Below are 24927 nucleotides of genomic sequence, written 5' to 3'. Positions count from 1 at the left end.
TGAGCAGTCAAGCAAGAAGTTTCAAAGAAGAAACGTAAATGCCAGCGTTGAGACAGTCCAAGTAAAGCCTGTAACTGGTCGTAATAAGTCCATTGATTTAAAGCTAGAAAGGGAAAAGATATATGAAACCTCGTGTACGTGGAAAAGGGTAAGTGTGATGAGAAGACTAAGACATGGTGTGGAAATTGTGGAAACTATCAACCTTGACTAATGAGACTTTGAAATTTGGATTCTGTATTAAAATAGTTTAAATGTCTGTTGTCTGAGTACAGAAGATATGATTCTGCAATGGTGGCTTGTACTCTTACATACATGGATAAAGCTGTAAGTTTCAGCTGGAATACAATGATGTTATATTGTTATAAACATGTTTATGTGCATAATCTTTGTATAGAACTTGATGGAATCTGGAAAGGGCGAAATGCTCGTAGGTTTCAAAATCAGGAAAGGCCAGCATCAGTGGTTTTGAGAAGAGTCCTAAGGAATATGAAAACCTACATTCAGGTACAAGTATCGGAAATGGAGGACACTACTGAAGCCAGAAGGTTGGCTCAGGCTATCGGCATCCAAGTCAAGTTCCAAAGAGCGACACAATAGCACTGCCAATGGATCCCGCCAGAACAAGAACGAGTCAAGCTGAATACGGATGGGTCATTAACAAGAGAGGGTACAGGTCATGGTGGAGCAATCAGGAATAGCAAGGGGAAGTTCTGGCAGCGTTTTCTGGTAGTGGAGGCGAGCGGTCAGTCCTATTCTAGGAGCTGAAAGCTATCGAGGTTGGGCTAGGCAGATGCATAGATATGGGTTTTGAGAAAGTAGATGTGGCGTCAGACTCTCTTCTAGCAATCCAAATGATAACAAAACTGGCTAAGCCACCTTGGAACTGCCTCGATGTGTTAACACATATCTTATAAATGTCGTCCATCTTTATAAGTTGTAATTTTGTTCATGTATATCGGGAGACCAATAGAGTCGCAGATCATCTTGCAGGACTCTCTAGTTCCCATGTAAGGGATATTTTGCATGTTGGTCCTCCTCTAGATAGAGATGTATACAAGCTTGTCGAGGAGGATGCAGCAGGTACCATATATGTAAGATTTGGTTGATTAATGCAGGTAGGGGTCTGTCTAACCCCAGCTTAAAAATTTTCTTAAAAAAAACATGGAAAAAAGAAAGGATCAGTTTGAATTGAATTGACTGCGAAGAAAAGCAATATGATATGTGGAAATTAATTAGGAACCAAAGCAATGCATTATTATTACTATTTTTAATATTAAGCAATGCTTTATTCACAGTTGTTCTGAAGTTGAATCCTCTCCCGGGAAGAAAAAATATAAGTGGGTGTCTGGATCTCATTTTTTCAATTTTTCTAAAAAATATTTTTTTGAAAAAATATTTATTTTAAAAACATTTTTTAAATAAACGTGTTTGGTTGAGATTTTTTCTTAAAAGCTATTTTATAAAATTAGAAAATTTTGTGATATTTCTTAAAATATCCTAGCATATCTCAGCATTTTTCACTAATGAGCAATTCATATGCTTTTAGAGTTGGATGAAAAAGTCAAAAGAAAAAACTGTTTTTTGAACCAATAAATGTTTTTTGGATGAAAAACTATTTTCTATAAAAATAGAGACCAAATATGTTTATTTTTTCAAAAATGTTAGAATTAAATCGATTTGGAGAGAACACCACACTAACTTAACACTAACTTAACATGTATTGAATCATTGAGAGAATGAGATAGAGAGAATTCTTATTCATTGAGGTAAGTCTAAATAGGAGGAGGTTACCTTTATATACAACTAGGTAACCTCCTTTCCAAGAGAAAGGATTATCAGGATAAATACCAGATAGAGGGTTATCAGGATAAATACAAGATAGAAGACTATCAGGATAAACACATATCAATGGTGGGCATCCATATAAGCCCACGGATTTCATAACACTCCCTCTTGGATGTCCACCATTTTTGTGGAAATTATGGTGGATGCATCTTTTTGTAGCATTCTTCTAGATGCTCTATAACTATCAAATGACAGTTGCCTCATTAAAATTTTGCTAAAGAAAACCCAGTGGGAAAAAACCAAAGCGCAGGAAAAAGAGTACAACATTACTTAGAATCATTGTGACTTGCTTAATACTGCCTCATTAAAACCTTAACTAGGAAAACCCAGTGGGATAAAACCTAGATAAGGGAAAAGAGTACAGTGTATATGCCCTGGGACACATTCTTTAGGATGCTCCCCCTATTTTATTACTCCCCCTGATAAAGACAAGTCTTTATATGGCTTGGTGGTGAACTCTGCACATGCCGATCCCATATACAAGCTTTTGAAATGTATACTTCGGTAGTGATTTAGTGAAGAGATCAACAAGATTGTCACTGGAACGAACTTGCTCGACCTTAATCTGCTTCTTCTTTTGAAGTTAATGAATGTAAAAGAATTTTGGCGCAATGTGTTTTGTCATGTCTCCTTTTATAAATCCTTTCTTTGAATCTGGGATATACAAGCTGCATTATCCTCATAAATAATGTTGGGAACACCTGTTATAGAAGGTAATTGACAAAAACTACGAATATGCCTAATTAATAACCTTAGCCATACACATTCACGACTAGCTTCATGAAGAGCTAAAATTTCAGAGTGGTTAGAGGAAGTTGCCACTAAAGTTTGTTTAGTGCAATGCCAACAAATGGCAGCATTACCACTAAGAAATACATACCTGTTTGGGAGTAACCCTTCTGAGGGTCAGATAGATAACCAAAGACTGCATAGCCAACTAGATCATAATCATTAGTGGAACCATAAGAATAAAATAGTTTCATACCAATTATTCCATAAAAATATCTCAATATGTGTTTAACATCATTCCAGTGTCTTTTAGTAGGCGCTAAGCTGTACCTGGCTAACAAATTTACAGAAAAAGAAATGTCCGGTCTAGTGCATTGTGCTAGATACATTAATGCACCAATTGCGCTCAAGTATGGTACTTCAGGACCCAATACTTCTTCATTTTTTTCTTTGGGGTGATATGGGTCTTTCTCTGTATTCAGTGACCGGACGACCATTGGGGTACTTAATGGATGTGCCTTGTCCATATGAAAATGTTTCAAAACATTCTCGTGTAATTAGTCTGGTGGACTAATACACCACTAGAACTTCTCTCGATCTGCAAGCCAAGGCAAAGTCTTGTTTCCCCAAGGTCTTTCATCTCAAATTCCTTCTTTAGGTATTGAGCAGTTATCTCGAGCTCTTCTGGAGTTCCAATCAAATTTATGTCATCCACATAAACGGCTAGTATTGCAAATCCATTTAAGGATTTTTTTATGAAGACACATGGGCAAATTTCATTGTTTGCATATCCTTCCTTAGACAAATATTCACTAAGACGATTGTACTATAATCTTTCGGATTGTTTCAAACCATACAATGAACGTCTTAGTTTAATTGAAATCACGATACTCCTTGATTTTTTTTTGAGCAAACCAAATCCTTCAGGGATTTTCATATAAATATCTTTGTCTATGTCCCCATACAAGTAGGCAGTCACTACATCCATGAGTCTCATATCTAAGCTTTTGAAAATTGCTAAACTTATTAGATATCTAAAAGTTGTAGCGTCCATAACAGGAGAGTATGTTTCTTCATAATCAATCCCAGGTTTCTGCAAAAAACCTTGTGCCACAAGACGTGCCTTATATCGAGAAATTTCATTTTTCTCGTTTCGTTTTCGAACAAACACCCATTTGTAACCTACAGGGTTAACACCTTCTGGGGTTTGTACTATAGGTCCAAATACACCACGTTTATTGAAAGAGTTTAATTATTCTTGAATAGCAAATTCCAGATTGGCCAATCTTTCCTTTGTCGACAAAACACGTGGTTCATTTATTTTTCATCATTGTCCTTTGATGTTCCAATAGCTATACCATAGCTAAATATGTCATCCATGACAAATGCTTTTCTATCCCACAATTCACCTGAACATGCATGCAATATTAAGATCGATCTCTTCATTTTCAGGTACATGTGCCTCTCCATGGGCAACCATATGCGTTTCAGTGAATTTTGGATATTTGCACATTTTCATTTTTTGTTTATGGAGCTCCAGCCATTACCTGGCTATTATTTTGACAAGATGGTTCCTCAGTTCTCCTCTCCTAGGAGCACTCTCTTTGGATCCTATAGGTCTACTATGTTTTTAGCGTATAGTAGATTCATTTGCCGCCATGTTTGGACCCTATCCAAATGGAACATCAATTCTGGCTGCACATTCATGGTTACTTTTACCATATCATTAAATGCTTAGGCATTTTCTCTGCAACCGCTTGCAAGTGTATCATTCTCCTTATCTCATATAGTCACATTCATTGTTTGGATCCTTAATGAGACAGAGGACGTGATCCAAGTTGCTTCACGTCGTTCCTTAGAGCAACCATTGCTCTTCTCCCCCTAACGACGGGAATATTGTCTCGATGAAATTGACAATTATGTAATACTGATCGCCTAAGTGAGCTTCTTGCTCCCAACGTTAGATATGATACACAATGTCTTCCTCATTTATGGATATAGTCTACCGGACATATATCCATATATAATACTTTTCTCTATTTATATATCCATACATTTTAACATAAAGCAAAATAAATTTGTACAGATTTATACTAGCACAAGTATATTAAGAAAAATAAAACTTGAGATTCATAATAAGGAAATTCAAAATATTAACGACAATCTTGGCCTAGACTTTCCATGAAGAAAACACAATATTAACGGTAAACGTTCCATAAATTGGTAATAAAAATATAATTAACTAAATAAATCATTCTGAGGATGAAAGTTTGCTCATCAAACTTTCTCATTGCTATTTGGATCCTCATACTGAACCTCAAGGAAATCGGAACAATCCAAATGAGTACCATCATTAAAGTGGTCACTCTTCCAATTCTCTATCACATTTGTTTCCATTTTCCTAGAGGCTTTATACTTTTCAACCTATCCTATAGGAGCTCGGCAGTATTTATGTTAGAACTTCAAGTTTTTGAAAACAAAATAGCTATAAAAACGAATTGGGCCTACATAAATGACCACTGCAATGGGCCAAATTAAAACCGGACCAGTCCTTATGGGTTGGACCTGACTAAGTCGATATAGTCAACCAGACGATCTTGGAACTTCAGGTTCCTAAAAATTGAATCTTTGGAACTTCAGGTTCTTTAAAAAAAATAGATCTTGGAAATTCGGGTTCCTAACAATTTAATTCTTAGAACTTCAGGTTCCTAAAAAAAATAGATCTTGGAACTTTGGGTTCCAAATATATCGTAGAACTTTAGGGTCTACATCATTGTTCAATAGTATACATTAAAAAAAAAAATGAAAAGAAGAAAAAAATTCCTTAAATTAAAAACCCTAGCATGTAATTCTATGTTTTAATCCATCTCACAATATAAAACAAAGAATTGCATAGATTTGGTAAGGAATATGATACCTATCTGATTGAAAAATTAGATTACCACGTTTCACTATTCGACGAGAACTTGTCCCATAAAGAACTGTAAAATTGAATCAGCTCTGGACGAATTAGGCTCCAAGCCATACACCGTTGGAAACATCTCTGAGTTAGCTTTCTAACACAAAAGGCGGATTGTGAATCCAATCATCGAGCAAAACGTTATAGCAGTTTTCGTTGAGAGTGGCTTAGATATCCGAATTTCGAACTCAAACGTAGATGCACAAAGAATAGCAATTAGAAGAGTTCCACTATATAGTAATCATATCGTCTAAATAAACCGAGCATGTGATACTAAACTGGTCACATGTTATTTACAGACTTACAATCCATATTTCATGAATCTAGTTTCAATCCTTTTTACTGAAACCTTATCGCCTCATCGCATGAGAAAGAAATTAGACTTGAAGTCATGCTACTTATATAATAAACAAATTATTATAGTTATCATAGGTGTTCACAAGTTGCTCACGCTGAAGCACATGTGCACCAAAACCTTAATTTCTTGCACTTCAAACTCAAGATAGAGTATGCAAAAATTCTTTTCTGATGACACCCATCTTATGAACCTATATATCGTGACCAACTATAACATCTATCCTTTAAACCAAGAATCACATGTACAGACTATAAAGAAACTTGCATCGCTAACAAACAAAGATCATCAAAAAATTTAAGCAGTACAGTAACGACAACAATTGTTGTTACCATGCCAATATCCAGGATTATCATTAATCTAATTGAAGCACATTTTTTTTTTTTTTTTTTTTTTATCAATGCCTTCGGCTCCACAGACTAACTGTTAGTAGAGCAATCTTGATGATAATATACTAGATAATACCTTAATCATAATACAATAACGTACCTCTTAATTGCTTAACCCACAAACGAAAACCGATAAACAAACCTTTCTTCATATTCATTGTCGAACAACCTTGAAATTGTTGGTAATAATTGCTTTAATCCAAAACTAGAGACTATCGTGCTGATAACGTGTTAGAATTAAACCGATTTGGAGAGAACACCACACTAACTTAACACTAACTTAACATGTATTGAATCATTGAGAGAATGAGATAGAGAGAATTCTTATTCATTGAGGTAAGTCTAAATAGGAGGAGGTTACCTTTATATACAACTAGGTAACCTCCTTTTCAAGATAAAGGATTATCATGATAAATACCAGATAGAGGGTTATCAAGATAAACACAAGATAGAGGACTATCAGGATAAACACAAATCAATGGTGGGCATCCATATAAGCCCACGGATTTCATAACAAAAAATATTTTTTATTAATAAATATTTATTGACCAATAAATAAATAGGATCCAAACCCACCCCCCACCCAAGGGTTTTTTTTACTGATAAATGTTTATTGACAAATAAATATAAATAGTGTCCCCCCACCCCCACCCCACCCCACCCACACACACAAGATCCTAAGACTAGTTTTCTTTTTGTGTTATTTAAGCTTTAGTCCTATTTTTTATGGGGTATTTAGGCTTTAGTCCTAAAATTATCGATTATTAGATTTTAGTCCTACTTCCATCTTTGATTTTCTTAAATGACCAAAATACCCTTAGAGCATGTTTATCACGTGACTTGAAATTGCATAAAAGTAGGATCAAAACCTAATTTACCCAATTAAAGGAGGGGTAAATCCTAAAAATGAGATTCGACTACGTAATAATTTTTAACATTTTCTTAACTAACATTAAAAAAAATGTATTTTGGGAAAAGTCATTGCATTGTTTTTTTGTGCATTCTCTCTCTATTAGTCTTAATTTTAAATTATTCGACAATACAATATTGTGCTCATTGAGTCTTTTGAATTGGAGTGCTACATTCATATGATAAAAATACAAATACAAATACAAATATTAACGAGTCGCGTGTTTAATACAAATATATAGTGAAAAATTTACCGCTTGAATTGAGGTTCTTCTCTAAAATAGTAGAACGTAGACAGAGAGACATTTCAGCTCAGAAAAGCCCAAGCCCATAAATGGTTTTAGTGAGTCCAAAATCTACTACATAGAGTTGATTTTACAAGTATAGCCTCGCTTTTAAAATGTTTACGATTAAAACTAAATGGACATTATTGTATTAAACTAGTGCTCCAGTAGGGCTAAACAAACGAAAAAAATAAATTGAAATCTCCTCACTTCGGTCTCTCTCTCACGACTGTGTCCGAATCTAAATAGGGGAGAGAAGAACTTTCCCTCATTATCTTACCTAATTCATCAAGATGAAAACTATCAATGATCGAATGGTAGATGTAATTTATGTAGAAAACTTATTATAAAATTATATTTATTGTTAAGTAAACAAGAAAATCAAATTGATACAATAAATATGTCATGAACAAACCTTTAGTTTAGCAAACTAACTTAATTTACCAATGATTAAATTCGATCCTAGTGATAATTACTATGTTCTTATTAAGACAAATTTGCTCCCTCTCGGTGCTCAAGGTTGATGAACAATTGTCTCCCAAGACAGAACGGATTTCAATCCCATGAATGTAGCACTCCAATTCAAAGGACTCAATAAACGCAACATTATGTTGCGTAGTCGAATCTCATTTTTAGGATTTACCCCTCCTGTAATTGGATAAATTAGGTTTTGGTCATACTTTTATGCAATTTCAAGTCACGTGATAAACATATTCTAAGGGTATTTTGGTCATTTAAGAAAATCGAAGATGAAAGTAGGACTAAAACCTAATAATCGATAATTTTAGGACTAAAGCCTAATAATCGATTTTTTTTCTGCTAATTATGAATTTATGATAAGACTTTTCAAAGCGTTGGAAAAGACTTTTGGTAGTTCTTCACATGGACCAAAATATCGCCGATATATCCGATATATCGCCGATATATATTGGTATTTTGAGTACACCGACATCGATATTTTCGACATATATCCACCGAATATAGAATCCTTTTTTTCCCGATATATATCGAAATTTCTGATATAAAACTTTATATCGCCGATATAATCGATATATCCGATATTTACGATATATATCGGTTGACTTTTTAACTATTTTTTAATATAAATCCGATATTTCTAATATATTTCCGATATTTCTAATATTATGTGTCGGATATATTCGATATTTCCGATATTTTAAATAATTTGGAATGGTCACCAAAAAAATGGATATATCCGATATATATCGGTTTTTGGGTACACCGATATATTGATCGATATCGATATTTTGAACCTTGGTTCTTCAAAAGACAGGCAAATTCCAAACGTCTACAACTCTGTTAGTAAAAGGAAATTTCCTAATAAAAGAATTTTCTTCAAAAAGACTTCAAATTCCAAAAGTTCGCTCTTAGCCTTGTTGGTCCACATTGTTCCTATATTCTAATCCTTACTTCGTCATGTGTCAAAGAAGAGATGAAATCAAAAGGGCAAACATGGTTGTTTCTCTTAATTATGTTTTTCCAAGCTCATCTCTACTTTGCAGCTGATACCATTTCTTCAGGTGAATCTCTCACTCAATACCAATCTTTGGTATCTAAAAGTGGTATATTCCAACTTGGTTTCTTCACACCAAACTCATCTCTTAACTACTACATAGGAATATGGTACAAGAATATTCCTACACAAATCACTGTACAAACTGTCGTTTGGGTTTTCAATAGAGATACTCCCCTTACTGACCCATTTTCTTCAGAGTTAAAACTCTTAGAGAATGGTAATTTAGTTCTGTTCAACTCGTCGAAAATAGCGATATGGTCGACAAAGACGACCACAAAAGCCATTAATTCATCTGAAGTGGTGCTTTGGGACGATGGAAATCTTGTTTTGAGAAATAGGATAAGACCATCTGATGTTTTTTGGCAGAGTTTTGATTACCCTACTCATACATGGTTGCCTGGTGGAAAGATTAGATATGATAATAGAACGAAGACAGCGCAGTTACTCACTTCTTGGAAAAATGAAAATGATCCTGGGACAGGGTTATTTTCTTTAGAGTTGGACCCAATTGGGGACCAGTATGTTATATTGTGGAATCGGACTCAAAGGTATTGGACTAGCGGACAATGGAACGGACAAATTTTCAGTGGAGTTCCAGAAATGAGATTGAATTATATTTACAATTTCAGCTATACGAAAAATGCTAATGAGAGCTACTTCACCTATAGTCTTTATAATACTTCTATTGTTTCTAGATTTGTGATGGATGTGGCAGGGAAAATCACGCAAACTTCTTGGGCTGAAAGTACACAAAATTGGTTTTTGTTTTGGTCTCAACCAAGACAACAGTGTGATGTCTATGCCTTTTGTGGTGCTTTCGGTATATGCAATCAGAACTTACCCTCTTGTACGTGTTTGGATGGTTTCAAACCACGAACACCAAAAGAATGGAGTATTAGAGATTATTCTGGTGGTTGTGTGAGGAATACATCCTTGCAATGCGGGAAAGATGACTTTTCACCGCTGCAAAATGTGAAATTGCCTGCAAATCAGCCTTTGGCAGTTCCAAGTGATTCAAGTGCTGATGAGTGCAAATCAGCTTGCTTGAACAACTGTTCTTGCAGTGCTTATGCTTACAGTAGGGGGTGTTCAGTTTGGAATGGAGATTTGTTAAGTCTACAGAAAGCCCCAGATGGCGATGGTAGTGGAATAGATCTCTACCTCAGACTTGCTGCATCTGATATCAATTTCTCTATGGGTACCTCTCCAACTCCTTTAATTTGTCATTTTTTGTTACACAATTCGGAGCAGTTGTGGATTTGTGGTACCTAGCCTAGGAAGTTTTCACTTGTGTAATTATTCGGGCCTTACAGAGATAGTATTGGTTAGCCTGGTTTCTTTAGAGTGGATTATGGCTTCAGGGTGAAAATAAATGACATTTTGTTCTTAACGTTCATTTTCACTGCAAAAAAGTCTTTTGCAGTGAAAATCAGTGCAAAATCCATTTTGAAGTCAAATGAAGAGTCGTCCAGTGCAATGACGTTTCCACATGGCAAACCGGTGTTTCCTCGAGTACATTCTGAATGATGTAGGATAGAGGAAACCTTCCATCGCTAGAATTCAAGGAATGCTTAGCTAGGACCTATGGATAAATATAAATAGCAGGGAAATCCATCAGTCTATGCTTCGTAGGCAATTGTTTAGTTAACAACAGAGACAATATCTTACCTGTGAAAAACAAATTCATTATATGAATTGTGTTAGTCTCTATAAATTGTAATAGTAAGGGCAGAGTAATTTAACTCCAACTATTGTTGTCATTGTTTTGTCTGCAGGAAAAAAGCCACTCAAGGCATACATCATCGTACTCATTGCTGGATCAAGTTTCATTAGCATATTGGCTTGCGCTTTTTTAGCATATAAAATGAAACAAAGAGGTAAACAATTCTTTGATTTATAGAATGACTTTTGTAAGTACCACGTTATACTTTATTTTCTTTGGTTGTACTTATTATCTGGAAATAGGAGATTCAGGTAAAACCAGATATGAAGGTAGAGAGATATCACTGTCGGATTTGTCAAAAACACATGAAGTAGAAAGGGGCAAGTTGGAAATACCATCATTTGACTTCGACACAGTTTCAGCAGCTACAAAAAACTTCTCAAATAAGTTAGGGCAGGGAGGATTTGGTCCTGTCTATAAGGTAATATTAGCTTGTTCAAATGCATGTAATATATCCAACCTGGATTTAGCATTGCCACCATATCTCTGTGAGCTTTGAACTTGAAACAAATCCTTTTCTAACATTACAGCAATCAAAAATTGTTCTTAACGCCATTGCTATGGCCTGTGAAAGAATTAAATAAACACCCAACACTGTTATTGCTAGTGCGTCACTCTACTAAAAGTTGTACTCCTGCTAATCATAACTTACCTTAAAAATTGAGGAATGCATCAACAGGGACGACTGCCCTGCTTCATTAATCATTAGCAGTGAAAGACTGCAACAGTAAGATGTGACAACAGTTACATGCATTATGAATATGAACATTTTTCTAAGGCTATATGTAATGGAAGGGGGTGATAATCCTATTCATCTAGTTTTGCAACTAATTTTAAAGCTGCAATATATTGAAGAACTTTGCCTTTGAGTATTTGCCTCTTCTGACTATGAATGGAAGACCTTTAAAAGCTGCCTGCAGTATTTCATAGTATAACAAGTAGGAATATTGGGCAATCAAAACAGCGTTTTGTTATGGTAAAAACATCTCTCTCTCTCTCTCTCTCTGTTTTTCAGGGTAAGCTACTAGATGAAAGAGAGATTGCAGTGAAAAGATTATCAAGAAGCTCTGGACAGGGTGTACAAGAATTTAAGAATGAACTAGTAATGATATCCAAACTCCAACACAGGAACCTTGTTAGGCTTCTAGGTTTTTGCATTGATAAAGAAGAGATGATGTTACTCTATGAGTACATGCCCAACAAAAGCTTGGATGCCTATCTCTTTGGTATGTGCATGCTCTTTTCAAAATTTACCCCGGCCTTTTTTGTTACTGAGAAATTTTTAGTCAACAATATCCATGATGCTTTCCCCACGTACCACCACTTGTGGGTCGTGGGTCTTTTATAGCTCTCCCCCTTTGCACAATATCATTAGGGCATGCTATGTATTGCGCTAGTTATATTATGATTCGAGGTACATGTCGTCAGCACTTCCTTAAAATCTGTAATGTAAGTTAACTTTATTTTACATTTTCTGATGCGTATGAAAAATTCAGATCCAACTAAACGAGTTCTGCTAGATTGGAGTAAACGCTTCAACATTATTGATGGTATTGCACGAGGCCTTCTTTATCTACATCGTGATTCTCGACTTAGAGTGATCCATCGAGATTTGAAGGCTAGTAACATTCTTTTGGACGAGGATATGAACCCAAAAATATCAGACTTTGGCATGGCAAGGATATTTGGTGGAAAGCAGACATTGGCAAATACTAATAGGGTTGTTGGGACATAGTAAGTATCATATAGTAATGAATATTGATTGTGGTTTTTAGGTTTTCTAATGTATTCAAATATATGTTTTGTGTCCTTCCATGAGACCATGACTATAGTCTTCTTTAACTTTTACGCTTTCCTTAGATCATACCAACTGACATGCAACGAGTTTAAATTCTTTTCACAACAATATGCAGTGGTTACATGTCACCTGAGTATGCCATGGAAGGAATATTCTCTGAAAAATCTGATGTATTTAGCTTTGGAGTGTTGCTGTTAGAGATTGTGAGCAGTAAGAAGAATAACAGCTTCTGTTTGCCAGGAGAATCTTATAACAACCTTTTAGGATTTGTGAGTATATACTTTTCAGCTCTATCCTCGACTTATAATTTACTTTTATGTTCTCTTGCTTCAAATGGGTAATCTGAATTTTTTTCGATCAAGGGATGGCGATTGTGGAATGAAAATAAGGCGTTGGAGTTGATGGATCCAACATTGGTCGAATCATATAATTTACAAGAGCTGATGAGATGCATCCATATGGGGCTTCTTTGCGTGCAATACCATGCCCTTGATAGGCCAACCATGTCTACAATAGTTTCCATGCTTTGTAGCGAGGCAACTCTTCCCATTCCAAAGCAACCTGCATTTACTCTGGAAAGGAGTTGTGAGCAACCTGAGATTCCTTCTAATATCAATATTGCAATATCTATAAATTCTATGACCATCACAACTCCCCAGGGACGATAATTTGATGGGCATATACATTCCTTGACATAAAGTGTATGCATAAAATTTGTACTCAATTATTCATCTATTTGAGATCACAAGAGTTAGATTCATTTCGAAATCGCTAAATCTCGACTTGTCGTACTATGCTTAAAGTCTGAAACTGTTTCCATTTCTCACTATTTTGTCTTTCCTAACCAATTATAACTGTCACGACACATGGGCAGATGTGCAAAGTCTGTCTTTCTGTTCAAGAAATCGTGCACGAAGGAATGAAGAGAATCCTCTAATGGACTGGATGCCAATTGCCAAAGACGATGGCCTTGCATTAAGGGACATCTGAAAATGTGATAATTTCTATTTCGATTATGAACAGTATGAAGAGTTGACTGATTGGGAAACCATCTATTATCTCTGTGATCACAATAATTCGAGTAGAATTTGCACATTCAAGTTGACTAAGAACAAGAAGACTTGTTGATTTGATGTGAAGATGAAGTGTGTGCCATTATCTTGGGAGTGTTTAATTAAGAAGAAGAAAGAGCAAAGGAAAAGTCTCAGGTGCAGCCATCAGCCTATCACACGTAGAGAGATGGAGTGGTAAGAGAACAATAGTGATTTATATTTGATAACTCAATTATTCATACACCAATGTCAATTATTCATGCACCAACGACTTTGGTCAGTTGCTATCAAGAATCTCCTCGCCAAACCTTCAGCCGTGGTACTTCCCTAGTTAATATATAAGAACATCAAATCTTCATTAAAGGTTTGCAGTATTGAAGGAAGTTTGAACTTTTGAAGTCTATGATGCATTCATTTCTCATTAATCACACAAGTATGACATTGATTGGAAAAATCTTAAGTTGTTGTCGAAAGTCTTTGGGTGGTTGTTCTTCAAACAGACTTTAATTTGCCGGTTTCAATAATTGTTTACTTTGATACAAAATGAAATTTTCCACTCTCAATCTTCAGTTTGTTATGTGTCAAAGAACTTCAAAGAGAAGAGATGAAATCCAAAAGCCAAACATGGTTGTTTTTTTTAGTTGTGTTCTTCTTCTCATCTACCCAAACTCATCTCTGCTTTGCAGCTGATACCATTTCTTCGGGTCAATCACTCACTTCAAATCAAACTCTGATATCTAAAGGCGGTACATTCAAACTTGGTTTCTTCACACCTGGTACTTCGCTTAAATGCTACATAGGAATATTGTACAAGAACATTCTTCCACAAACTGTTGTTTGGGTTGCCAATAGAGATACTCCCCTTACTGACCCAACTTACTCAGAATTAAAGCTCTTAGAAGATGGTAATTTAGTTCTGTTCAACTCGACAAAACAAGTGGTATGGTCGACGAATACGGCCTCAAAATCCATTAATTCATCTGAAGTGGTGCTTGGAGATGATGGAAATCTTGTTTTGAGAAATGTGGTTGGACCATCTACTGTTTCTTGGCAGAGTTTCGATTACCCTACTGACACATGGTTGCCAGGTGCAAAGCTTAGATATGATAATATAACAAGGAAAGCAGTGTCACTTTCTTCTTGGAAAAATCCAAATGACCCTGGAAGAGGGTTATTTTCAGATGCATTAGACCCAAATGAAGATCAGTTTGTTATAATGAGGAATATGACTCAAAAGTATTGGACTAGTGGACCTTGGAACGGACAGAATTTCAGATTTGTTCCAGAGATGAGATCTAATTATAACAATTTCAGCTATGCGAAAAATGAGAATGAGAGCTACTTCACCTATAGTCTTTATAATACTTCTATTGTTTCTAGATTTGTGATGGACGTGTCGGGGCAAATCAAGCAATATTCATTGGGTGCAGATTCAAAAAAATGGTTTTTGATTTGGTTTCAACCAAGACAAGAGTGTGATGTCTATGCCTTTTGTGGTGCTTTCGGTATATGCAATCAAAAAGACGGCGTACCCCTTTGTACGTGTTTGGATGATTTCGAGCCACGATCACCTGAAAAATGGAATTCAGCTAATTATTCAGGTGGATGTGTAAGGAAAACATCTTTGCAGTGTGGCGCTGAAGACGGATTTAGGCAGGTTCCATATAGACCTTTGGGAAGCAATAATCTTTCGTCCATTAAAACGGCTGAAGACTGCAAACTAGCTTGCTTGAACAACTGTTCCTGCAATGCCTATGCTTTCACCGGCTGCTGTTTAATTTGGAATGGAGATTTGTTCAGTCAACAACAATTCCCCGACGAACTTGGAGTACGTATCAACCTCAGGATTGCAGCTTCGGACATCCCAAGCTTTAGAGGTGAGATTAATAAGTGATAATAATTGAAAATAATAGAAACATGGTTTCTTTAGAGTGGATTATGGCTTCAGGGTGAAAATAATTGAAATTTTATCCTTAACAACATGCATTTTCACTGCAAAAAAGTCTGTTGCGGTGAAAATCAGTGCAAAATCCATTTTGCAGTCAAAATGAATTGAAGAGTCGTCCAGTGCGTTCTATGTAGGATGGAGGAACCTTCCATCGTTAGAATTTAGGGAATGTTTAGCTAGGAGCTATGGATAAGTCAATCTTTTAGTTAACAACAGAGAACATTTCTTACCTGTGAAATTTTTTTCGGTATCTGAGTTGTTAGTCTTCAATAATTAACTCCAAATCGGCGGGGAGGGGGACTTATAACAAATCACATACATTAATTCTATAATTCTAAATTAGTCAAATAAGCTTTTACAGACATTGATAATAGTAAGCAAAATAAGTTTGTAACTCAAAAACATTCAACAGATTATAAGCATACCGTGAATCATAAATAGCCATGTCTCAATGCAATGAGAAGACGAGATCCCAGACTATTACTCTGTTAGAGCTGTTGGAGTTATCCCTCACATGAGGAGAGAAAATCGACGAGAAACGGGCTTAATTCGCATTCGGCGTGATGTCGAGAGCCAGCGCTCTCGATAGAAACACTCGCTTTCGTTCCTCCAAGAGTTCGAGGCGACCCGCTCCAAGAGGAAGCGACCAGCTCGGTGTCGATGTTTTTCGGTAGCGACTTCGCTCGAATGAGCGCCGCCTTCCAGCTTAATTTCGTGGAAGCCCTTATTTCACGATACGCGAAATTTGGTTTTTGGAGATAAAAACCAAAATCAAGGTTTTGGAAAACCTAAGCTAACCAAACCAGAGAAGACTGAGAACCAGACAAAAAGAAAAGAGAGAAACCAATCTTGAAAGCTATCAAGATTGAGAGATAACCTTTACAGAGATTCAACCCTGTAAAGAGATAAGAGTGATCTAGTAAGGTGAGAGACTGAAAGAAGAGATTGTAATCTTCCTTCCCACTTTATAAAGAACTGACTCTTGTGGAAGTAGGCATCATTGGCCGAACCACGGTAAATCTTTGTCTTGTGGTTTGCTTTTACTGCTTTACATTATTATCCGGTTGTTAATAGTTGTTTAGCGAGTTGGGCATGTTAGTATAGGTAGTTTGTGATATTTGAGATTTATCTGGAGTTGAAGTGTGTTTATACAAGTTATCTGTGTAGTGGGGGAACCGATTGGTATTGGTGTAATCCCCAACAAGTGGTATCAGAGCCTTGGTTAGAATAGCCTAGGGTGTTATCCGAATCTTGGTCAGAAGGTGTTTGACGAAATTCCTGAGAGAAGATTTGAGGTTAAATAACTTGTAGAGATGGACCATTCCGTGAACACTCGTATGATAAATCTGAATAGGAAGAACTACACCATCTGGAAAGCCAAGATGGAAGACTTGCTTTACTGCAAGGACTTGGCACTACCCATTGAGAATGGGGGAGTAAAACCAGAAAAGACTAATGAGGCTGAGTGGAAAAAGCTTGACAGAAAAGCAATTGGATACATTCGACAGTGGATTGACGACAGTGTCTTTCACCATGTGTCCCAAGAGACTACAACCTTCAGTCTATGGAAGAAACTCGAAGACCTATATGAGAGGAAATCGGGTGGAAACAAAGTGCTAGTCGTTAAGAAGTTTGCAGACACGAAGTACAAAGAAGGTTCTTCAATGTCTGAGCATCTTAATGAAGTACAGAGTATCATCAATCAGATGCATTTGATGAAGATCGATTTGGGAGACGAAGTTGAGGCTTTGTTTCTATTAGGCTCTCTTCCCGAAAGTTGGGAGACATTAGCGGTTTCTACATGGAGCGACCCGAGGATGGAATTGTTACCATGGAGATGGCTACCATGTCTCTGTTGAATGAAGAGACTAGAAGGAGTGCAAAGCGGCTCCTCTCACTCGAGGGTCCTTTTCACGTAGAAACGGGGAGAGGTCAAAACAGAAAAACCATCTCGTTCTAGAGGTGATGGCGTAAGTAAATCTAGGGGTGAAGCTAGAACTCCTAAGGCAGAGAGGCAATGTTACTATTGTGCCACCAAAGGCCACTTCAGATATGAGTGCATGACACTGAAGAGGGATGAGAAGAATAACTGTGTACATGAAGACATGGTGCAGAGGAACGGAAACACAGGCAGAGATACTACCGCACTAGTCGAGGACCTAGTGGGAATTGTGTCAGATTGTGGTGTGTGCTATCTTAGTACCTCATGTCAGGATACAGAGTGGGTGATAGATACAGGAGCATCCTATCACGTCACACCGCACAGGGGATTCTTCACTACCTACAGTTGTGGTGAATATGGTGAAGTGAGGATGGGTAACAGTGGAGTCTCGAAGATTATAGGCATTGGAGATGTTCATGTAGAAACCAATGTCGGCTACACCTTGACACTCAAAGATGTAAGACATGTCCCTGACATACGGTTAAGCTAATTTAATTTTGGGAAATTAGATGACGATGGCTTTGTAAACTTCGTTTGGTAAGGGGTATGGAAACGGCGCAGATGTTCCATTGAAGCGGCCGGAGGAAAAAGAAAACTTGCTCTCTTTACAAAACACGGGCTAGTTTGTGTAAAGCGAAGCGAAATCTTGTGAGAAGAAGAAGCTTCATCCCAGAATCAGGCACAAGAGACCGCGGTCACATGGGCATAAAAGGGATGGAAGTTCTTGCTAAGCAAAAGGCCTTGCCGGATATCAAAGGTACACATTTAAATACATGTACTCATTTCGTTTGGTAGGAAAGCAACAGGGTGTCTTTCTAAAAGATTCCCGTCTCCACGAAAAGGACACCGCCCTTGAACTAGTGCACCGATTTATGTGGTCCTATGAGAGTGAAGTCCCACCAGGGAGCTTTGTACTTCTTGACATTCATTGATGATCGTCAAGAAAGATATGGGCCTATAGTCCCGAAGACCAAGGATGAAAGTACTTGGCGTGTTTGAAAATTCCACATGGTGGAAAGAGAGCTGGGAAGTTGTTGAAGTGTATTCGCCGGATAATGGGGGTGAGTACATAGGGCCATTTGAAGAGTATTGCCGAGTCATGGGATTAAATCATGAGCGCACCGTTCCCAAGACACCGCAAATGAGAATGGAATAGCGAGAGAATGAACCGCACCATTGTAGAGAGGATGAGATGCATGCTATCTCACTCTAAGCTACCTAGAAGCTCTTGGGTAGAAGCAATGCGTCTGATCGTGCATGTGATCAACCTTGTCGCCCGAAAAATCCTCGAATAGTGATTATCCGGAGAGAGTATGGTCGGCGAGAGATGTTGATTATGGATACTTGAGGTATTTGGGTGCGGGGGCATTTGTGCATATTCGAAAGATGAGAGATCCAAGCTTGATGACAAAGCCAAGCGGTGCATTTTTCCTCGGTTATGGAGATGAAAAGTTTGGTTACAAACTCTATGATCCGATTAACAAGAAGGTAATCCGAAGTCGAGATGTTGTGTTCTTAGAAGACCAAACCATAGCGGACTTTGAGGAGGAGAAAAATCACGGGCTTTTACCAATGATCTTGTTGATTGAACCGAAGTTCCTATGGAACGTCACGAAGGCATTGAGAATCACGAGAACCATGAGTTTGAAGCTCGTGATGAGAATCCTATTGCTTTCATGATGGGATAGAACCTATTGGTATAGAAGATGCGGATGAGATGCATGAAACCACCACCGAGCAAGCGAAGTGCATCCTCTTGGTGGCACCGGCCAGATGGGGCAAGGAGGTCCGACAGAGGAGACTAGCTTCAACCAGGTATCCACCACATAATGTCGTCTTTACTATCGGATGGTGGAGAACCTATGTACTATCAAGAGGCACTTGAAGCGTACGACAAAAAAAGTGGTTGAAGGCCATGCATGACGAGATGGATTCTTTGCATAAGAATCACACCTATGAAGTTAGTTGAGAAACCCACAGGAGAAAAGTTCTCAAAAATAGGTGGATATACAAAGTCAAGCATGAGAGAACAATCCTCACCCAAGCATGGCAAAGCTCGCCTTGTTGTGAAGGGATTCTTGTCAAAGGAAAGGAATTGACTTTGATGAGATTTTCTCTCTGTAGTGAAGATGACTTCTATCCGGGTGGTATTGGGTATGGCCGCAAGTATGAACCTAGAGGTTGAGCAACTAGATGTTAAGACGACTTTTCTTCATGGAGACCTTGAAGAAGATGTCTACATGGACCAACCGTAGGGGTTTGAGGTCAAAGCGCAAGGAGCACCTAGTATCTGGTGATAAAGAGCTTGTATGGGTTGAAACAAGCAACCGGGCGACGATTGGTACATAAAGTTTGATTCCTTTATGGCGAAGCAAGGATACAAGAAGTCCGCTTCCGATCATTGTGTGTTTGTTGAGAGATTTCGGATGGGGATTTCATTGTCTTATTCGTATGTGGATGATATGTTGATAGTTGGCCCAAACATCAACAAGATATCAAAATGAAGAAAAAGACTTGAGTAAGTCCTTTGAGATGAAGGATTTGGGTCAAGCAAAGCGGATATCTGGGATCGCGGATCACTCGTGACGAAAAGAGTGGGAAGTTGTGGCTTTCAAGAAAGCTACATTGAAAGGTGTTGAAGAGATTCAACATGGATCAAAAAGCGAAACCCGGTCGGTTAATCGCTTGGTGGCCGATTCGCATGACCAAAGAGATGTGTCCTAAGGGTGAGCATGAGCGAGTCGGATGGAAAAGATTCTTTATGCATCCGCGATGGGGCGCTTTGATGTATGTCATGGTGTGTACTAGACCGGATATTGCTTTTCGCCCGTTGGGGTGGTAAGCGATTTCTCAAAAATCCGGGTAAAGAGCATTGGGAAGGTGTTAAGTGGATATTGAGATATCTCAAAGGCACTTCCAAATCATGTTTGTGCTTTGGTGGAAAGCCCTTACTTGACTGGGCGCTGCTTAATCGATCATGGCGGTGATGTTGACTTCGATGAAGTCCACCTCCGGTTATCCGGTTACTTTTGCGGGGGAGCGGTTTCTTGGCAATCTAAGTTGCAAAAGTGTGTTGCCCTCTCCCACTTCTGAAGCCGAAGTATATTGCGACCAATCGAAAGGTTGCAAAAGAGTTGCTATGGATGAAGAGGTTCTTCGAACTAGGGCTAAAAAGCGAAACGGTTTGTAGTTAGTTCTACGTGGTCGAGGCGCCATCCACTTGAGCAAGAATCCGAAGTTTTCATTCTAGATCCAAGCACATACACGCGTTATCATTGGATTAGAGAAGTACTTTCGAAGACAAGCATTTGTGTATCGAGAAGATCCATACCGACAAGAACGGGTCGGATATGATGACCAAAGTCTTACCGAAAGGTAAGTTTGATGTTTGTTTGTGCTATTGCGGGAATGGCGACACTCTCTCCCCGCTGATTTGGCAATTGCATGGAGGAAGCCCCCTCACCGCTCGAGGGGGGGAGATTGTTGAGTTATCCTCACATGAGGAGAGAAAACAGAGTCGACGTAAACGGGCGTTCATATGTCGAGATGTCGAAGCGCTCACGATAGAAGCGCCTTCGGCGTTCCAAGAGTTCGATGGCCGGTTCCGACCAGCGCCAAGGAAGGCGACCAGCGCTCGCCGTGTCCGGTGTTTTCAGCGACTTCGCGCTTCGAGTGGCAGCGCCAGCGCTTAATTTCGTGGGTTTATTTACAAGATTCCGCGAAATTTGGTTTTGGAGATAAAACCAAAATCAAGGTTTTGGAAAACCTAAGCTAACCAAACCGGAGAAGACCGAGAACCGGACAAAAAGAAAAGAGAAAACCAATCTTGAAAGCTATCAAGATTGAGAGATAACCTTTACGAGATTCAACCCTCAGAAAGATATAAGAGTGATCTAGTAAGGTGAAGATCGAAAGGAGAGATTGTAATCTTCCTTCCCACTTTATAAAGAACTCCACTCTTGTGGAAGTAGGCATCATTGGCGAACCACGGTAAAATCTTTGTCTTGTGGTTTTTTTTTCTTGCTTTACATTATTATCTCGGTTGTTAATAGTTGTTTAGCGAGTTGGGCATGTTAGTATAGGTAGTTTGTGATATTTGAGATTTATCTGGAGTTGAAGTGTGTTCATACAAGTTATCTGTGTAGTGGGGGAACCGATTGGTATTGGTGTAATCCCCAACAAGAGCATGAGAACTGAGAAGACGAGATCGAGTGATGGAGTATTTATTAGCTAGTTTATTTAGAGTAGAAACTAATTGTGGAATTGTGGGAATGATGGCTGGACTTTGAATATTTTGGACTTTGAATATTTTTTATGCCAGGGGCCATGGATTTCATTCTCACGTATATATATTTCATTTTTTTTTCTTAAAATTTTAGGGGGAGGGGGCAACTGCCCTCCCCCCTGGCTCCGCCCCTGCTCCAACTATTGGTGTCACAGTTTTTTGGTCAGCAGGGAAAAAGACGCTCAAGGCATACATCATTGTACTCATTGCTGGATCAAGTTTCATTAGCATATTGGCTTGCGTTTTTTTAGCATATAAAATGAAACAAAGAGGTAAACAATTCTTTGATTTATAGAATGACTTCTGTATGTAACACGTTATACTATATTTTCTTTTGTTGTACTTATTATCTGGAAAGAGGAGATTCAGGTAAAACCAAATATGAAGGTAGAGAGATATCACTGTTGGATTTGTCAAAAACTCATGAAGTAGAACGGGGCAAGCTAGAACTACAATCATTTGACTTCAATGTGGTTTCAGCAGCTACAAACAACTTCTCAAATAAGCTAGGGCAGGGAGGGTTTGGTCCTGTCTATAAGGTAATATTAGCTTGTTTAAATGCATGTAATTTATCAAACCTGGTTTAGGATTGCTACAATATGTTTGTGAGCTTTGAACTTGAAACAAATCCTGTTCTAACGCTACAACAACAAAAAATTATTCTTGACACCATTGCTATGGCCTATGAAAGAATTAAAGAAACACCCAACACTGTTATAGCTAATGCATCAGTCTACCAAAAGTTGTACTCCTGCTATTCATAACTCACCTTATATATTGAGGAATGCATTAACAGGGACTGCCCTGCTTCATTAGCAGTGAAAGACTGCAACTGTAAGATGAGAGGGACATTATCAGTATGAACATTTTCCGAACGCTATATGTATGGAAGCAGGGGGGAAGGGGTGGGTCCTATTCATCTAGTTTTGCAACTAATTTAAAAGCTGCAAAATTTCGAAGAACTTTGCCTTTGAGTTTTTGCTTCCTGTGACTAAGAAAGGAAGACCTTCAAAAGTTGCCTGTAATATTTCATAGTATAACAACCAGGAATATCTGGAAATCAAAACTGTGTTTTGTTATGGTAAAAACATCTCTCTCTGTTTTTCAGGGTAAGCTACTAGACGAAAGTGAGATCGCAGTGAAAAGATTGTTGAGTAGCTCTGGACAAGGTGTACAAGAATTTAAGAATGAACTAGTGTTAATATCCAAACTCCAACACAGGAACCTTGTTAGGCTTCTAGGTTTTTGCATTGATAAAGAAGAGATGATGTTACTTTATGAGTACATGCCCAACAAAAGCTTGGATGCCTATCTCTTTGGTATGTGCATGCTCTTTTCAAGATTTATCCTAGCCCATTCTGTTACTGAGAAGTTTTAAGTCAACAATATCCATGATGCTTTCCCCACCTACCACCACTCGTGGGTCTTCCTCAATGCCTTATTGTTAAGTAGGACATATCCTCCCTTGTAGAGTTTCACTTGGGATTACATCCTGATTTGTGCGGAATTAAATAAATTTCATGGAGGAAATAGCAATTTCCTTCCTAGCTCGGCCTAGGTGCTTTTATAGCTCTCCCCCGTCCGCCGGTTATTACACAATATCATTAGGGTGTGCTGTGTATTGCGCCAATTATATTATGATTCGAGGTACATGTGGTCAGCACTAACTTAAAATCTGTAATGTAAGTTAACTTTATTTTAAATGTTCTGATTCGTATGAAAACATCAGATCCAGCTAAACGAGTTCTGCTAGATTGGAGTAAACGCTTCAACATTGTTGATGGTATTGCACGAGGCCTTCTTTATCTACATCGTGAATCTCGACTTAGGGTGATTCATCGAGATTTGAAGGCTAGTAACATTCTTTTGGACGAGGATATGAACCCGAAAATATCAGACTTTGGCATGGCAAGGATATTTGGTGGAAAGCAGACATTGGCAAATACTACTAGGGTTGTTGGAACATAGTAAGTATCGGATCTTATCTGTGGTTCTTGGCTTTCAATGATTTCATATTATTTGTTTTCTGTCATTCCATGACTAGAGACTTTCATTTTCACGTTTTCCCTAGATCAACTTGTATGCCTCGATCTTAATTTCTTTTTGCAATCATATGCAGTGGTTACATGTCACCTGAGTATGCCATGGAAGGGATATTCTCTGAGAAATCCGATGTATTTAGCTTTGGAGTGTTGCTGTTAGAGATTGTGAGCAGTAAGAAGAATAACAGCTTCTGTTTGCCAGAAGAATCTTATAACAACCTTATAGGGTTTGTAAGTATTTACGTTTCAGCTCTATCCTCGACTTATAATTTACTTTTATGATCTCTTGCTTCAAACCGGTAATCTGAAAATTTTCAAGGTATGGCAATTGTGGAATGAAAATAAGGCGTTGGAGTTGATGGATCCAACATTGGTCGAATCATATAATTCACAAGAGCTGATGAGATGCATCCATATGGGGCTTCTTTGCGTGCAAGACCATCCCCTTGATAGGCCAACCATGTCTACAATAGTTTCCATGCTCTGTAGCGACGCAACTCTTCCCATTCCAAAGCAACCTACATTTACTCTACAAAGGAGTCCTTCTAATATCAATGATGCAGGATCTATAAATTCTATTACCATCACAATTCCCCAAGGACGATAACTTTCGTGCTATAGAGTTTATACACTTGTAATGTATAACACTCATTATCCCTTAACAGCTAGCTTGTTAAATATTACTAGAAGCATGCTGTCTTGTTTGTACATCACTCAATCACTCTACTCCGAGAGAAGCAAATTTTGGAGCGAAGTGGCATGTAAGTATGAAGCATCTACTGTACGTATTATGCTCTGCATTCAATTTTCGTATAACATTACTATGTATATTAAGCTCATTAAGTAAAAACTTGTGTTGGATACTTGGATCTCTTCCTTCAAGCTTCATCCCATCCCAACTGCTCAAGTAATGAGCTAAGAACATCAAAGCTTAAAGGGTTGCAGTACTGAAGGTACTTTGAAGCCTCTGTGATGCATTCATCTCTCATTATTTCATTAATTAATAAGACACCTAAAGTGGGACCTTACTACCTTAGGACTAAGTTTTTTCGCTAATTATGATAGACTTTTAAAAGCATTGAAAAAATCTGAATTGGTCTTCAAAAACTACACGAATTTGAGTACTTCTT

The 24927-nt window shown here is 37.9% G+C and overlaps 2 protein-coding genes across 6 annotated transcripts; both read left to right on the top strand.

Annotated features, from left to right (window-relative positions):
* Positions 1-8780: 8780 nt before the first annotated feature.
* LOC147477259 (G-type lectin S-receptor-like serine/threonine-protein kinase At4g27290) lies at positions 8781-13981 on the top strand. 3 transcript variants are annotated; one of them, XM_086583428.1, is made up of 8 exons: positions 8781-10205; positions 10783-10884; positions 10973-11151; positions 11746-11956; positions 12227-12464; positions 12644-12797; positions 12891-13229; positions 13403-13981. In XM_086583428.1, the coding sequence occupies exons 1-7, from the start codon at positions 8924-8926 to the stop codon at positions 13194-13196; spliced, it is 2472 nt and encodes an 823-aa protein (XP_086439554.1). In that variant the 5' UTR covers positions 8781-8923; the 3' UTR covers positions 13197-13229; positions 13403-13981. The 3 variants fall into 3 exon arrangements, with proteins under 3 accessions (XP_086439554.1, XP_086439555.1, XP_086439553.1); XM_086583429.1 differs by lacking the exon at positions 13403-13981 and having other exon boundaries at positions 10982-11151; positions 12891-13296; XM_086583427.1 differs by lacking the exon at positions 13403-13981 and having other exon boundaries at positions 12891-13296.
* Positions 13982-14128: 147 nt separating this feature from the next.
* On the top strand, positions 14129-24660 carry LOC147477258 (cysteine-rich receptor-like protein kinase 10). 3 transcript variants are annotated; one of them, XM_086583432.1, is made up of 7 exons: positions 14129-15457; positions 21926-22027; positions 22125-22294; positions 22864-23074; positions 23485-23722; positions 23875-24028; positions 24117-24660. In XM_086583432.1, the coding sequence occupies exons 1-7, from the start codon at positions 14185-14187 to the stop codon at positions 24402-24404; spliced, it is 2436 nt and encodes an 811-aa protein (XP_086439558.1). In that variant the 5' UTR covers positions 14129-14184; the 3' UTR covers positions 24405-24660. The 3 variants fall into 3 exon arrangements, with proteins under 3 accessions (XP_086439558.1, XP_086439557.1, XP_086439559.1); XM_086583431.1 differs by having other exon boundaries at positions 22116-22294; XM_086583433.1 differs by lacking the exons at positions 14129-15457; positions 21926-22027; positions 22125-22294; positions 22864-23074 and adding an exon at positions 23136-23402.
* Positions 24661-24927: the final 267 nt, after the last annotated feature.

This window comes from Coptis chinensis, chromosome 9 (genome assembly GCF_015680905.1).
Source record: "Coptis chinensis isolate HL-2020 chromosome 9, ASM1568090v1, whole genome shotgun sequence".
Lineage (NCBI taxonomy): Eukaryota > Viridiplantae > Streptophyta > Magnoliopsida > Ranunculales > Ranunculaceae > Coptis > Coptis chinensis.
Note: the sequence above shows the minus strand (reverse complement) of the source record. Positions and strands in the feature narration are given on the sequence as shown.